We start from the raw sequence: 14,431 nt of genomic DNA on the forward strand, positions 1-14,431 counted from the left end.
GCCGTACCCCCCGGTCCCTCTTCTATACGGCCTTTCGAAGCAGTATCCAATCCCTGCACCTTTGCGTCCTCGTGTTCTGCCCATGATACTTTGTTCATGTTTGCAAAGGTCATGGCAGTGCGAGGATGAGATTTATGTGTTCAATATGATGACTGTTATGAGTTTTATGCATGTGACGATGTGAAGTGCTAACGTTGGTAAAGTGGGCATGGTGGAAGATTGGACGAGGACATTATGGGGATTGATAGGGGTTGGTAGGAAATAGACAACAAAAATGCTATGATTGAGTTTGCAACATGGTCTTGCCAAACATGGATGCTCATGGTGGTGCATTTCCCAGTTGACCCAAGTGCTCAGCTCGAGGAGTGTATAGTGTATGTGGATTTGGATAAATGGAGTATTGAAGTATGGCTTAGCAGTGTTAGTTGCTTCGAATGGGTACAAGTTTTTGGTGTCTCTCTTGTTTATTCAATTGTTAGTTTCTTACACTACACTCGACATGTGCTTGGATAACCGGGGATGGTGTTGTGAGAGACGGCAGAGCGTGAGTAGTTGAGTAGGAAGAGGAGGGAGAAAAGGACAAGAAGAGCAAGATGCACAGTCAAAGTCCACCCCTATCACTCTCCTATACCCACATGACATGAGCAATTCACGCAAGCATCACAGTAAGCAACAAGCGTACCCAAGCTTTTTCTCTTCCCCCCCCCCCGGACCTACGTCAGCGCCTAGAGAAGAAAGAAAGAAGCAAAAAGGTTTGAGGCTCAAAAAAATATCCACCCACTCATGCATCTCTATGCGCACTGACGTCAAAGGCTTATATACAGACACACACACACATGTGCAGTCCCTTTCCTTCCCCTTGAGCAATGCCAACAATGACACAAGAAAGGGTGCATTCTAGAAGGATGCATGGAAGGAAGACGCACCAACCACATGATACGTAGTTTGCTGCTAGTCAAGGATAAGATATGTATGGATGTTACCAAGAACCCCCCCCCTCCCTCCCTTGCTGTTGCTATGACTGGCTTTCGCTGGGGGGGTTGCAGCTTGGGTCGACTTGTGTCTTGGGACTGTGGCTTTCTGGAGAGAACAAGGAAGAGAGGGGGGGTTTTGATTGGGTGGTTTAGGTCGGGTGCTGCTTATGCGAGGGAGGAAATTATGTGCATATGTGTGTCGCTGACATGGGGGGGGGGTTGGTGTGCTTGCTAGAGGTGAAGATTCGGTTGCGGATCGGTTCCGAGCTGTGTTTTCTTGGGGGTTTTTATTCTGGGGGAGGGGGGTGGGACAAAGGGTGCACGGGCGGTTTTTAGATGCATACGTATGTAGTTTTGTGTAAGATGGTAGTAGACTGGGGTACTGTGACGGTAGTGAGGTATTTTACAACAAGGGGCATGTTCCTGGTGGGCTCAAGATTGCGTTTGGGGAACTTGCGGGCAGACGCGGAATCTGCAGGCAGCATTTCCAGGCGTCCCGTTGACGCGTACGGCCGTCGGGCATAATCGGCAAATATGTATGTTTGAGTGAGTTTCTGGTGTGGTTTTGTTTTAGGGGGGAAGAGGCAGCTGGCAGGAAAGGACAAGTGACGGATGGATCGCTGCTAGAGGCGGAAATAACGAAAGGCGGGATGCGAGCGCGAAGCTTACCAAGAAGCGAGAAGAAACAAGTGTCGGGAAAGCTTCAAGCGAAAGGAGTCAAGGATGTCTAGGGGAGGAGACTAGGGTCTACAATAGGAGATTCGGTCGTATATACACAAGGCGTAGTCTACCAATACAGATGCATAGAGTATCCAACCACGACGGATGTCCGATAGTGGCTGGCTTTTTGCTTCCCTCGCCCATTGTCAACGACGAGTTTCCCCGCGTGTCAAGATGGCAGGGAAAAGCTTGGCATGCACAGGCTGTGGGCTTGTGTCTGTGTCGTACGATGAATCTGGAGCATGGAGTATCGGAAGCAAGCAACCAGTGTCAGTGAGTAAAAGCAGCAACGTCGCAGTGCTTTTGTAGGGCTGTCTTAGCGTCCGCCGGATTGACCTGGCACTGGACCCTGAGCAAGATGGGCCGGCCCCATGACGCTATGACAATTGGGGATTGTGCTAAGATATTTATAAGGCGGGAGGATAGGCTGTGCGTGAAATGAAGAAAATACATGCAGTCCGACTCGTGGTCGTTAGGCGTGCTTACCAGACAAGTGTCAGGTGGTGGGAATCCTTCAGTGCTTGTTATTGAGACGGCTGTGTTGATAAATGCACAAGACTTGCATTAACAATTCACGGGCTGGGACTAGTGGTGTCGATAGTTTCCGGGGCGGGTACACGACGACGCGGGAGAGCAGAAACAAACCCCACGAGTCGCTTAGATATGGTGGTGGTACACAGGGTCTTCTTGGGAGTTGCTGGTGTTGCTGACTGTTTAGCCGGCTGGGTAGGCTTGGTGCTTTACGATGCAGCGGAAGAGTTGTGTCAGCAGCGGGGCAGGCCATGTTGAGTGGTTGTCTCGCAGGAGCGATTATGTAGGCAGGGTAGGAGATATCTTGAGCGGGCTTGCTTGCAGGTAGCAGGGGCGTCGAAGCAGTGGATGGGAGAAATGCAAATCAGATAAGATAGCCATATGCATATTGTCTCGCTGCTGTAGGCAAATGTGTAGACGTGCTGCAGCGGCCGATGATCGTTACGGGATGCGGCTAGCTGGCAGCGCCTATGCGTAACTGGCCAAGGGGATTGGAAGCGGATGGGCTTTCCAGGCGAGTGCAATGGCCGGGGGCAGAGTCCAGACGGCTCCATGGGGGGAATTGTACGTCACCGGAGCGGTCTTGTTTGCCCAAAGCAAAATTACTCTTTTCAGCCAGTAGTCTCGCGGAGTGGCAGCAGAAGGCAGCAGAAGGCCGCAGGTAGGGCTGTGGCCTGGTCGGCCGCCACGTGGATTGGTGCAAATGCATGTGCAAGTCGTACGACAGGGCAGACATGAGAGCGATGTCTGTGGTGCATCAGTGTCGATGGTATACAAGTGTCTATGTATGTATGTGTGCATGCTAGTGCAGTGTAGCGGGCAGGACCGATCAACAGGGACCAGGTGTTGCTTTTGGGGGGCAGAATGGTGGAGAAGGAGTCGATGGCGCCGCGGAGGGTGGCGTGGGAGGAGGGTACAAGAGCCGGAGTGTGGGAGTAGACAGGTAGCGGTCGGTTGCAGCAATGTTACATGGAAGAGGTTGCTGATAAGTCATGGCTACGGCGCTTACGTGGACTGGGAGAGTCGAGGGTAACACGTGCTAGTGCCAGTCACGCCCGCCCGCCAATCCCCAGCCTCGAGCAGGCCATTCTTTGACCGATCGAGGCGGCCAGATGCTACCAGCCATCAACCAGCGACTTGCACCGCGTCCTGTTGACTGACATGGTGCTGTGTCGTGCTGTCCCTTGGTCGGCAGTATCAGAGTCGACTAGTCGCAGCAGGTGTTCGTCGGCCCGCACGATGCAGGGCTGTTATCGCAGAGTCACCGCTTGGAGCGGCTTGAGGCTGGGGATTGTGTGCACCACGCAGCCGCCCTTTCGGCTCCGTGGGCTCGCTGTCGTCGTCGTCAAGGGAGGCCGAAGGGCGGTGACAGAAGTGGAGGGCGGCTGCATCTGTGGCTGTCTGTGGCTAGCGCGAACGACACGTGACCCCGACCCAAGTTCGGCCTACGCCCACCCTCCCCTCACCCACAAGCAACTCGTGCAGACGAGCTGAAGGCCCCCCGGGCTCCGTACGTCACTGCAGCGATAGCGACACCGGGCCCTCCTGTCGTTGGCTAGCGTACCATCAACCTATACTCGACCGTCCCGGACACCACCCACGGGTCTGCATGTGAACAGCCCCGTCACCAAAGCACCCCGTCCATGCCGCTTGTGTGCGTGTCCAGTAGTCTCCTACCTGCCTACTGACTATTCCCTACATCCGCCCTGCCCCTCGCCACCGCTGTCTTCGCCCTCGTCCAGCCTTACCACGCATGGTCAGCGGCCCTCTTCTCCAAAAGACACGCCCACGCACCTTTGGAATGCTGTCAAAGGCGGGCACAAATGACGGGCGTGCGTGCTGCACATGTGCGGGTTAGCTCAGCAGGCCTGCCAATCTTTTTATCAAACACTCAAACCAGCATAGCGCACGCCTCCATGCACGCCCCTGGCCCCGCGGCAATCGGTGCTCCAACCTGGCGAGCCATTCCTCGACGAGAATAACAACATCTTGGGATGCCCGCTGCACGCCTGGTCTGTGCCCCCGGACGCGTGGGCCGAAAGTATTGCGACAGTCCCACGCAGAGGCAAGCGTCAGGCTCGCCTTATGCACGTATTTTCGCTCAGCGCCACATGTCTAGGCTCCGCTGTGGCCGTTGGAAGCGGACATGGTGGCATGCCCATGGCTATGGGCTTCCCAAATCCCTGTCCAAGCCCTCGGCCACCATCTCTACCGACTAGTACGTCGACGCACTCGATGCCCGTCGTGCGCTTCCTGTATAAGATCTCAGCTTGCCCACTGTTGTGTAAGCCTTCTTCACCACATAAGCAACTTGCCTAGACAGACATCGCCATCGCACGCCATAACCTACTCACTCTCTCAGCCTTGCCATCCATACCTACTAACCATCACCACTACCACCACTACTACCACCACCGCCACTCTTTCTCGTCATTGCTTACAGCACACCCAAACTACCACCGCAATGGATTCCCATTCCTTTGACTACTGGATGGCCCAGGGCAACTACGTTGTTCCCCCGCACCAGACCACCGTGTTCGACATGCCCCCAGAGTTGTCCAAAGTCCCCAGCCTCAGCGGATCGCCCGTAAGTAGTTGACCACGCTAGTGCCGTCTTCCTCAAAACTCATGTTCAAAAAAAAGGTTTCTTCCACATATGACCAGTTTCCCACCCAAATACAGCATGCATACTATCCTCAGATTGTCGACGAGCCCATGCAGTTTGGATCGTATCCCATGCCAATGACTCCATCGGATTTTGGATCCGACCACGACAGCCCATACTGCAGTCCCCGACCATTGCAACATGTCGAGCCAACCTTTGGAGCCGTGCACACAGCCGCCCCAACTGAGCGAACACACACAACCTCTGGCGTAAGTCTGACTCTAAAAATACGCAGTATCCCATCTAACCAGCACTAGCGCCGACGAGCTCAAAATCGTGCTGCCCAGCGCGCTTTCCGTGAGCGAAAAGAAAAGCATGCCCGGGATCTTGAAAACCAACTTTCCATTCTCAACGAAAAGTACAACAAGCTCGAGGTTTCACACTCTGAACTGAATGCTGCGTACGAGAAGCTCCGGAAAACCATTGAGCTACTTACGCAGGACGACGATGCTGAGGGTGAGGATGAGGACGGCACTTCCACACGTCGACGCAGCACAAACTCAGATACTCTACGAAAACTACTCGAAATACTGCACGGCGAGTTCAAGAGTACGACACCGGTCAAGACTGAAGCTGTTTCCTGATCAGCCGGCCGTGTCTTTTCTTTCCACCATCGCTTGTTGCATCGCTTCAATTCTTGTATACCCCTTCTTCTCGCCACGCTTCCACGACGATTGTTCTTTTGCAGCGCTTTTGCTTTGGGGTTTGGGGTTTGGGCAGGTTACATACAATGACTCTCTCTGGCGCTCGCTCGCTTGCTCGCTCACGACGAACAAAAACCACTATCTAGAATAGGCAAATGTTTGTTTTTGTCAGAAAGCGTAAATACCTTTTTAGACGGCGGGTAACTCCTTGACGTAGCTACGGCCGAAATAGTTATCTTGTTTGATAGGAAACCATAATGCCATAGAATCAATCTTCTTTTTTCAACATTGCCTACATACTACATGCATATCTTGCGTTAGCCCAACTAGGAGTACTACTACTGTACGTCTTGCGTGCTACCTGCCCACCCACCCTCTCTTTCACACGGACCCGTGACCCTTGCACCCGGGTTAGCCCTAAAAATCCCAAATAACCGCATTCCGCTTCGTCTCGACTCCACCCCGCGCACCGGCCGCCAGCGCGCCCCCATAACTCGTTTTCTGCGCTAGAGCAAGCCACGGACTCGTATCCCGATATAGCAGGCCAAACAGTCAGCAAAAGGCTACTAGGTATCCCAAGTCAGTCTCTCTTTTTTTTTTTGAGTTAAGCCTAGTTTTACACCAGCCTCATCAGCCCTCTCTCTTTTTTTTCTTTTTTGGAACATCCGTTACTGCGAAAGGGTCCCCGCCCCCCCCCCTCTCCCTTCCCCCCGGATATTTCCACCAATTAGGGAAAGAAAGAAAGAAAAATAGAGGCTAGGGTTGGGGAGTGAGTCAAGTTGGGTACTGGCTGGGGCTGGCTGGTTGGCTGGTTCGCATAGATACTACTTTACTTAGTTACTACTATACCACATGGCATTTCCCGTTTTCTTCTACTACTACTACTACTACTACTACTTCTTCTTCTTTCTTCCTTCTACCCGCCCTGACGGTGCACCAGTCCTAACTAGCTAGCTTTCCGCTTGCCAAAAAAGGGAAAGCATCAGTAGGAAGAGAAGAAAAAAAACAAGGTCTCACATGTATAAGCATGTACATGTGCATGTGTATCTTAATTTGTATCCTCGCTTCTTCTTTTAAGATCCGAGACATGAATTGTGAATCGAGGAATCGGGCACAATGCATTGCCCTTCGGGCTTACTTTGTTCTTGTGCCTTTTTTTTTCTTGCTTCGTAGGAGCGGAGCTGGAAGGGAAGGGTGGAACCAAGTATGGAACTACTAGTGTACTTCACGAATCTTTACCACCCGACATTCTTTCGCCCGTTTTGTGACCCCACAGACTTGGGGGGACAGTGCACTCGGTGGAGTGCATTTTACAAAAACTGGTCAAGCGAGGTGGAGGGGGGGGGGGGGGGGACAAAGGGCATAACACGTAGGTGATTGTGGTCCGGGAGCTGGAGTTATTTTGGTATCCGTAAGTGGGGGTTTTTTTGGGATTGGGCTAGACTTTTCCGGGCTGCAGGCAAGCGAATGGGTATTGCCGTGTACGGGCAATGGTCAGTTTTTTTTCACACCCTCTTTCTCTCTTCCTTACTCTTGGGGAAAAAAAGAGAGAAGGAGCATTTGGAGAAATGAGAAACTCGGTACAATTTCGGAGCGAGAAGTAGTACGGACGAAAATGTTCCAGGCCGGGACAAGACTTCGAGGCTGAGGGGGAAGTAGAAAAAAAGTTGGTTAGGTTGTTGCTGCACGTTATTGCGGGACAGGTACCCGAACCCGACTTTCTCTCATGTTTTTAGCAGCCAGCTCACGTGTTTGCCGCCTCTTTTCACCACCCGTGGAGCTAAACACACATGTCTCGCACTCGACAACCACCATGACCACCAGAAATAACTATAGAATTGCAGACCGCTTTCTTGAATCCCCCACTTTGCAGCATCGTCATCACACACACCCACACAATACACACAAATAGACACGCCAAAAAGTCCGATGCCCAAAAAAAACCTCCTCTGGGGGCCAAAACAACCACATTACTTTACACATACGTATACACGCACTAGCCACCTCTCTTCTCTCCCCTCTCCTCTCGCTAACCATCCTCCACTAACGCACTAGCCCATCTGTCATGCATTCCCCTCCCCCCCCCCCCCCCATTCATCCCGTGTATACCTGCCCATTCTACACACAATTTGAAAAGCCAGCGTCTCCATCTGTACTACCCATTACCACAAAGCAGTCATTGCGCGATGGAAAAAAAAACCCCCCTTCCCCAGTTAAATCGGCACTACCTACCTCATCCAGCCTAGCTACATCCGCTCTTCCCCTGTTTCTTTCTTCCTACTACTAATTTAGCCCAGGAAACCTTTTTTAAAAAAAAAAGGGTAAATGGTAAACTAAGTGCCTAAAATAAAGGAACCGTCATGACATGTTCGGGGGGTGGGAAGTCGCGAAAGGCTAGTGTGGTGTCGTCTAGTTCCTAGTATGTAGCCTTTTTGGTTTGTGAGACGCCCACAGTAGGTACTGGGGAGGTTTTTTTTCTTAATTTCATGGTATGATTGTGGCGTTTAGTACATAGGCCAAGTGATGGGTGGCGGGCCAAAGAACTGGTGGTGTCTTTGGGGAAAAGAGGAAGCTGTATCATGTGACGAGCGGTGTTGGCCGATGGCAAATGCACACGAGTTTGGGACCGAAGGAGGCTATAGTGTAGTTTTCGCGGGACGGGGCCTAGGCCCAAAGGTTGGACCGTGGTATAATTTGGTCCCCTTTTTAGCATGGTTTGGGATGTTACATGGCTTTGTAACGGTTGCGGCTCTGTTGTTGATGGTCGTCTTGGGTTTGGGAAAAAAGTGGTCTGAGGGAGGGAGAATGTTGGGTATACGATGAGGGAGAGAGAGAGAGAGAAGTGGTATGATAAGTCGTACGTTTGTTTTCTTGGCCACACATGTGATGAATGAGTGGTTGGGGGTTTATGGTTTGGGAAGGTGTGAAGAAGTCGTGTTTGATGGGAAATGGTACTGTGCTAGAGATACGGGGTGGAACAGAGTTTGGATATTCTGGCAACATGTGTAGCGCGCTTAGCTGTTGAGAAACGAAACAAGAGGTAGAGTAGTAGCACGATATTGCTTGTGGTTGCAGATAAGAGTGGTTACAGGTTATGGTATCATGGAACATCAATGAGTGGTCTGAAATGAGACAGTAGTTTTAGCGAACAAATGCCAATGCAAAGAGCCGGTTGCACATTTGCAGTGAAAATGAAGTTGAGGTTTTATTTTCCCAATCATGTCCATGTCTTGTATTTGTTCGATCTGGTGTTGTTGGAAAAAAAGAAAACGAATATGTCTGAATCGAAGGAACGTCATTGGTATATGTTTTCTTTGTACGAATTCTCTTTGTTTTTTCGGCTAACGAGGCTAGGGATTATAGTTGATCAATCGCCTATAAGCATACTAGGTATTTGCTGTTTGCAAAAGTTGAGACACCATTCAAAGCTTCCCCGCAAAAGTATATCCGCAAGCGGCACTCCTCGGTTTCGTATTATCCATCATGTCTGATTTTTGAATTGAGTTTTATTCTAAAAGTTTGTCGCTTCTGAAAACAAAACAAAAACACGCTGTAAGCGAAATCATTACGTATCCATCAAACTCATCCATCCCAATGTCATCCTGGTGTGTTCAACCATATTCGTAAACCCATGTTACCCTCACGAAGCCGAAAAAAAAACGCCAACCTATTCCCATACCTCGTGTCTCATACTCCATCACACCCCATCATCACATCAACACTCGACCGTCGCGGCAAATGCCCCAGTCCCCTGCCCCTCGGGTGCCGCGACAAAATCTCCCTGGCCCAACAAGCGATCAAACATCAAGCAAGCGGTAGCCAGATATCCGCCCTGGGTACCATAATACCCCGGGGGCACAAGCACGTTCTCAGCCCAAAACGCCGTCTTGCACTCGACATGGTCGCCGTAGCCGTAGCATTGCTGGAGGCACTGTTGGGCCATTTGTGTTTTGTTGGAGGAGAAGGAGGGGTAGTAGGCGCTGTAGAGGGAGGCGTCGGTGGTGCCGGGGGCGGGGAGGAAGGACTGGTTGTTATTGTTGCTGCTGCTGCTGCTGGTGGTGGGTGGCGCGAGGGGCGTGACGGTGCAGGTGGAGGGGATGGGTACGATTGCCGGGCCGCCTGCTCGTGGGTCGAGGTTGGATGTTGGTAGGGCGGAGACGAGGGAGCAGAGTACTGCCGTCGTTGCTACTGTGAAGACAGTGCGCATGGTGAGTGTTGTGATGACGAATTCGCGAAATGACGCGGCAGCGTTGTGACGATACGAAAGCAGCGGGGTTATTTTTTTTCTATCGATTTCCTGAGGTGGGGAGGGTTATAGCTCGTACTCGACGCGGGTCTATATGCATATTTATTGACTGTGGCTGTGATGTCAATGTCGATCTGACCAAACCAGCCTCGCGCTTTCAGGGTTCAGCCGCAACGTCGTGTGCGTGCATGTCAGCATTTTAGCCTGGCAGAGATCAGCAATCGAAATCCTCCTATGATGTGACTGCGTCCTGCAATGTCTGTAAGCTTTGCTCGTACTTGTGCTCAAAGAGGGTGATGCAATAGTCTGCCTGATTTGATCGGCAGTGGTGCACAAGTCCCGAATGATGTCAAGCGCATTCGCGACGTTGCAGCATGCTTGCACTTGTCTAGGGTATGCAATAACTCGCTTGGGTATCCTAGGCGGGGAGACACGTTTTATTCTATTTGGGGCGTATAATGTCTCAGTCCGGACCATGTCCGCTGTATCGTGTTGAGCGATCGTGTCGTGAGTGAGGGGTTGGAATAATTGTTGAGGAATAACGTGGTAGCACTAGAGCTGAGATGCAGAGCGAATGTTACAATCACGAATCAGGGTATGGATGGAAATGCGTAGCATTGCTCTATCTTGACTTTTGCCATGATTTTGAGTTGGTGAAAAGATTATCACATTTGCCTTAGTATTCCCAATGTGAGTCTGAGTGGAGTTTTTAGCCCTTTTTATTCATGCCGCTTTATAACACAGGCAGCGCATAAAAGATTAATTCGTAGAGGAAATGATATGATGGAGTGGTTGTAGGATATTTGTGAGAGGGGAAGTGAAGAGTTGTTGGAGGGTGATGGTTACGAGAAATCGGGTTATGCCAAAGGGAAGATAATGGCCGAGTAGAGACAAACTGTGTTTAAAGAGTTGAAAATTGATATGATCATAAAATATATACGAACATGTGAGGATGAGGAGTGCAAAGAAAGAGGATCTAGGAATATGCATAATGTATGATTTTTAAGAGGGAGTAGATGTAAATACATATTACAAAGACAAAGCCAAGGATATTCTTGCGTTGGCAAAAGGGACAGAGTGATACGACCAGAGCACATTGTAACAATTTCTACTGAGATGAAATTAGTTACTCTCAAGCAATTATTGTAGATATTCGGAAGTAAGTGTTTAAATGCTCATGTTAGTTGGTACATCTAACCAATCTAAAATGGTATCACGAAATTGCATGAGTATGGATAGAAGATTCAGATTCAATGAGAGATGCAACATGATCATGGTATATCATCGAAAGCTATTTTATTTCCCATTGTGCAGTGTAGGCATGAGAACGGCTTTTATTTTCAATATAAAGTAGTAAGTTGTCCGCAAAATAATTCAACAAGATAACTATTCCAACTGCATTTAGGGAAAAAAACCAGGATCACTAATGTACTTCCCTGTCCTTTTGTATTGGGGAATCTCAGGTTTCACCGTTAGGTGTACCATTTGTCCTGCTTGCATACTTATTTCATCAGTCCATTTCTTGAAAGAGTACATCACGTGACTATATCTTGGCACATTTGCATGACTTCCATTTTCAGGATCAGCATTGCCTGTTCAACTTATCACAAGTTGGCAAAGAGTTATAGCAGGGAGTACGATGACGTCAAAGATGATGTTTGAATGACCATTCCAAATATTCTCCTAGCTCAAATCTCACATGCTGCCAAGCAAGACGATGTGCTGTAGAACAAAGCGACTTTTTCCAGACTTCTTCTACGGACTAGGAGCAGGACAGTGTATACTAAACCTAGTTTAGCAGGCATGAGTTTGACTTTTGGAGATGTTTCTGCAGCCTATATCGAGTACATGCTAAGCGTGTCACATTGAACAGGCCTTGGGATGAATTCGAGACTGGTGGTGTTTACGTTGAAGCTAGGGGATCGTCCACGCAATGGTACGCAAGTAGACAGACGCAGAAAAAGCAAGGGGATTTCCTGATGCGGACGCTGACAGGTTGGCTTTGATAACATGTAATACGGTAGGTTTGTTGCCGAAAGAGCCTGATGCGATTACCTTTGTTTTTCTCCCAGGGCTAGGGGGAGTGAATAAGTGGTAGAAGGTTAATATGTGGACGAGGCAGTGTCGGCAGTAAGCACATTGCTGGGAGGCTGAAACTCGTGTTGCGGGATGCTGGACAAGGCCGAGAAGATGACGGGGTGTGGTTGAGAAGTAAATGAACAGGTCGGTTGGGCCGAATGCTACACCGTAAACGGCCGTACGATACACGAGGCTGGCATTGGGGGCTTTGGGGGAAAAAAAGGTCGGGACAATGGAGAAGAACTGGGTATTCAGAGGGTATAGTCTTGCATTCATGCGTGCGACTGCGCCACAGGAATGCTGGTGACAGCGACACGGGACGCGTTTCGAAGGGCCCGGTCGAAGGACAAACAATGACAAGCAGCGAAGGGGCTCAGTCGGGAGGTGGGTCTGACAGGAAACAAAGTATGAGGCGCACTGGACTAGACGAGATAAGTATGGACGGGTATTGCCAATAGCATGTGCATGTGGGAAAAAGGGCCGGGGCTAGCGTGGAGTAAAAGGAGATGACGAATGAAAGAGCACAAAGATGCATGACTGTTTTGGGTGATGGAGAGGGAGTAGCATGGAGAGTGTGTGACCATGAGTAGGGAAGCGAAGTGGGCATGGCAGGACTGAATCGAAACGTTTATGCGGATATGGATAGCGGAGTCATGTCGATCTGGCGGTGGGAGCAAGTAGAGAGTCCAATAGTGCCATGGTTGGATAGTGTTGGCGACGTAGTGATGGTCAAGACGCTATCCAAGGAGAAGAAAGATTGTGCAGTGGAAGCCGAAAGCAACAGGCAGGCAGAGGACTGAATTGGAAAGCGCCACGAGGGCTAATTAGGCTGGGTGAGAGGATCGGCAGGCGCTGTGAGAAGGGCGAGCTCTGTGTGTTTGTGCGGTACGGTGGTGAGGGCGGTGCCTGCCTTTTGCATCTGGGGGGAAGGACTGAGTCTGAGCCGGATTCGTGTGGGACGAACAGGACAGGCACACGGGGTGCAAGTAGTCTTGAGCACGCCAGTTGCGGCGCGTGGGGGAGTGGGATGGGATGCAGCAGCGGCGTTGGGATTGACAACGGCGTGCAAGAGGGTGCTTTTTGTCGCCCATGACGGCCAACGGCTGTGCCTGCAAAGTGCGCAACAGCAGCAGCAGCAGCAGCCGTCGGCGTTGGCAGCCGACGAGGGTTGATGGCCATGGCCTGGCACAGACAGGGGCTGATCCATGTCCCGCACGACACAGCAGGCCACGCACAAGCGGGCAGGGCACCAGGCTGGGAGCGGCGAGCAGAAGCCAAAACTGCCCAGCTGCCTAGGGCGAACCTTGGGCCCTGTCAGTGGTAGGAATGGCCGACTCGAAAAAACCATGTGCTCCAGTAACCAAGGACTGCTCATGCAGGCGGGGGCACCATCTGGCTGCACAGGCGGGGCAAGACTCAAAGGACACCAAGCAGCGGCAGCGGGAGAGGGCGTGATTCAAGGGGCGGCGTGGCACCCTGGCCCTGCAGCTACTTGGCTAATTCCATGTGGGCGCAAGCCGTTGGGGAGCAACTGAGTGCTGTTCTGCATGCTGGACTGGACCAGTATCAATGTACAAGTATACACAGTACATGGCCAGCTAGCAACGTCGAGCCCGCCATGTCAGCAGCGGGCGGAAGGTTGGGCGGAAGTAATCATGGCCCTTGTCAAGCCAACCGTCATGGCCCAGGCAAATACTCGTCCCATCTGGACGACGGGGCGCCGGGGGAGAAACATGGGAGAGGGCAGCGATCAGCGTCATTCGCCGCCAGCGGCGGGGCAGGTGTTTTGCCGAAATGAAGGGCCCGGCGGTGCTGCCCTGCCATTGGCTCGCTTACCGAGTGCCCCCTGCCCCCCCTGCGCCCTGCCCTGCACCTGGCGAGGCTGCCCTCCATGGCCGACACGGGCGAGAGAGAAACGATCAGCGAGCGTGTCTAGACTCAGACTGCAGCCTCGGTGTCGCATCATCGCCGCTTCTGCCCATCTTGCCAGCTTGGGGGAGACAGAACCGGGGTTGCCCGTCCCATGCCCGCTGCTGTTTGACCACCCACCCGACAACCGTCTGTACGACCAGGGCGCTGCCGGCCAGATGCAAATTAATCCGCATCCACAAGCACCACAGTGGCCGCCGACTGCAATTTGCACCCAGCATGCTATAGGTGGCCGCGACGTGAGTGCGTGTGTGGCCGCAGCCGCTGCACCTGCATGCCCTCTCTCTCCTTCGCCCGTGACTCTACACACCTCCTGCCCTCAGCATCTTTGCGTCTGTCAAGCCTTCACTACCGTTCGACGAGCGCAGCCGACGACGCGACTACGCCCTGTCGAGCGAAGCGGCGTTATATTTGGCCACTATCGAATATCGAATGCACACACCCGCCGCGCCAAACCCTGCCTTTTCCCGTCCTGGAAGCTCCCAAGCCACCGCTAGTCACGAGCTGCTGTAGCCCTTGGTTCTCCTGCAGGGTGCCCACGTTAGCCACGCTTGTCCCTGCCAGCCGTCGTTTTGGCCTCGACACCTGGGCAACATCTGCTGCTGACGCCGGCATTGCCCTTCCCTCTCCCTCTTCACCGTCC

At 51.7% G+C, this 14,431-nt stretch overlaps 3 protein-coding genes across 3 annotated transcripts; 2 read left to right on the forward strand and 1 right to left on the reverse strand.

Annotated features, from left to right (window-relative positions):
* The first annotated feature begins 4,522 nt into the window (after positions 1–4,522).
* Positions 4,523–5,818, forward strand: PSV08DRAFT_206647 (uncharacterized protein). The gene is made up of 3 exons (XM_014218637.2): positions 4,523–4,812; positions 4,869–5,099; positions 5,148–5,818. Exons 1-3 carry the CDS (start codon positions 4,690–4,692, stop codon positions 5,472–5,474), a joined length of 681 nt encoding a protein of 226 aa, XP_014074112.1. The 5' UTR covers positions 4,523–4,689; the 3' UTR covers positions 5,475–5,818.
* Positions 5,819–9,002: 3,184 nt separating this feature from the next.
* Positions 9,003–9,899, reverse strand: PSV08DRAFT_364117 (uncharacterized protein). Its single transcript, XM_014218636.2, has one exon. The coding sequence runs from the start codon at positions 9,739–9,741 to the stop codon at positions 9,250–9,252; it is 492 nt and encodes a 163-aa protein (XP_014074111.1). The 5' UTR covers positions 9,742–9,899; the 3' UTR covers positions 9,003–9,249.
* Positions 9,900–13,514: 3,615 nt separating this feature from the next.
* Positions 13,515–14,285, forward strand: PSV08DRAFT_249511 (uncharacterized protein; the record flags this gene model as incomplete). The annotated part of the gene is made up of 1 exon (XM_066092386.1): positions 13,515–14,285. One exon carries the CDS (start codon positions 13,515–13,517, stop codon positions 14,283–14,285), a length of 771 nt encoding a protein of 256 aa, XP_065948642.1.
* Between the last annotated feature and the right edge of the window lie 146 nt (positions 14,286–14,431).

Source organism: Bipolaris maydis (assembly GCF_028858645.1).
Source record: "Bipolaris maydis strain C4 unplaced genomic scaffold PSV08scaffold_11, whole genome shotgun sequence".
NCBI lineage: Eukaryota > Fungi > Ascomycota > Dothideomycetes > Pleosporales > Pleosporaceae > Bipolaris > Bipolaris maydis.

Coding starts and splice junctions, on each gene's coding strand:
- PSV08DRAFT_206647 (XM_014218637.2), top strand. CDS start 4,690: ATGGATTCCCATTCCTTTGACTACTGGATGGCCCAGGGCAACTACGTT. Junction 4,813..4,868: donor CCAGCCTCAGCGGATCGCCC/GTAAGTAGTTGA, acceptor TTCAAAAAAAAG/GTTTCTTCCACATATGACCA. Junction 5,100..5,147: donor GAACACACACAACCTCTGGC/GTAAGTCTGACT, acceptor AACCAGCACTAG/CGCCGACGAGCTCAAAATCG.
- PSV08DRAFT_364117 (XM_014218636.2), bottom strand. CDS start 9,741: ATGCGCACTGTCTTCACAGTAGCAACGACGGCAGTACTCTGCTCCCTC.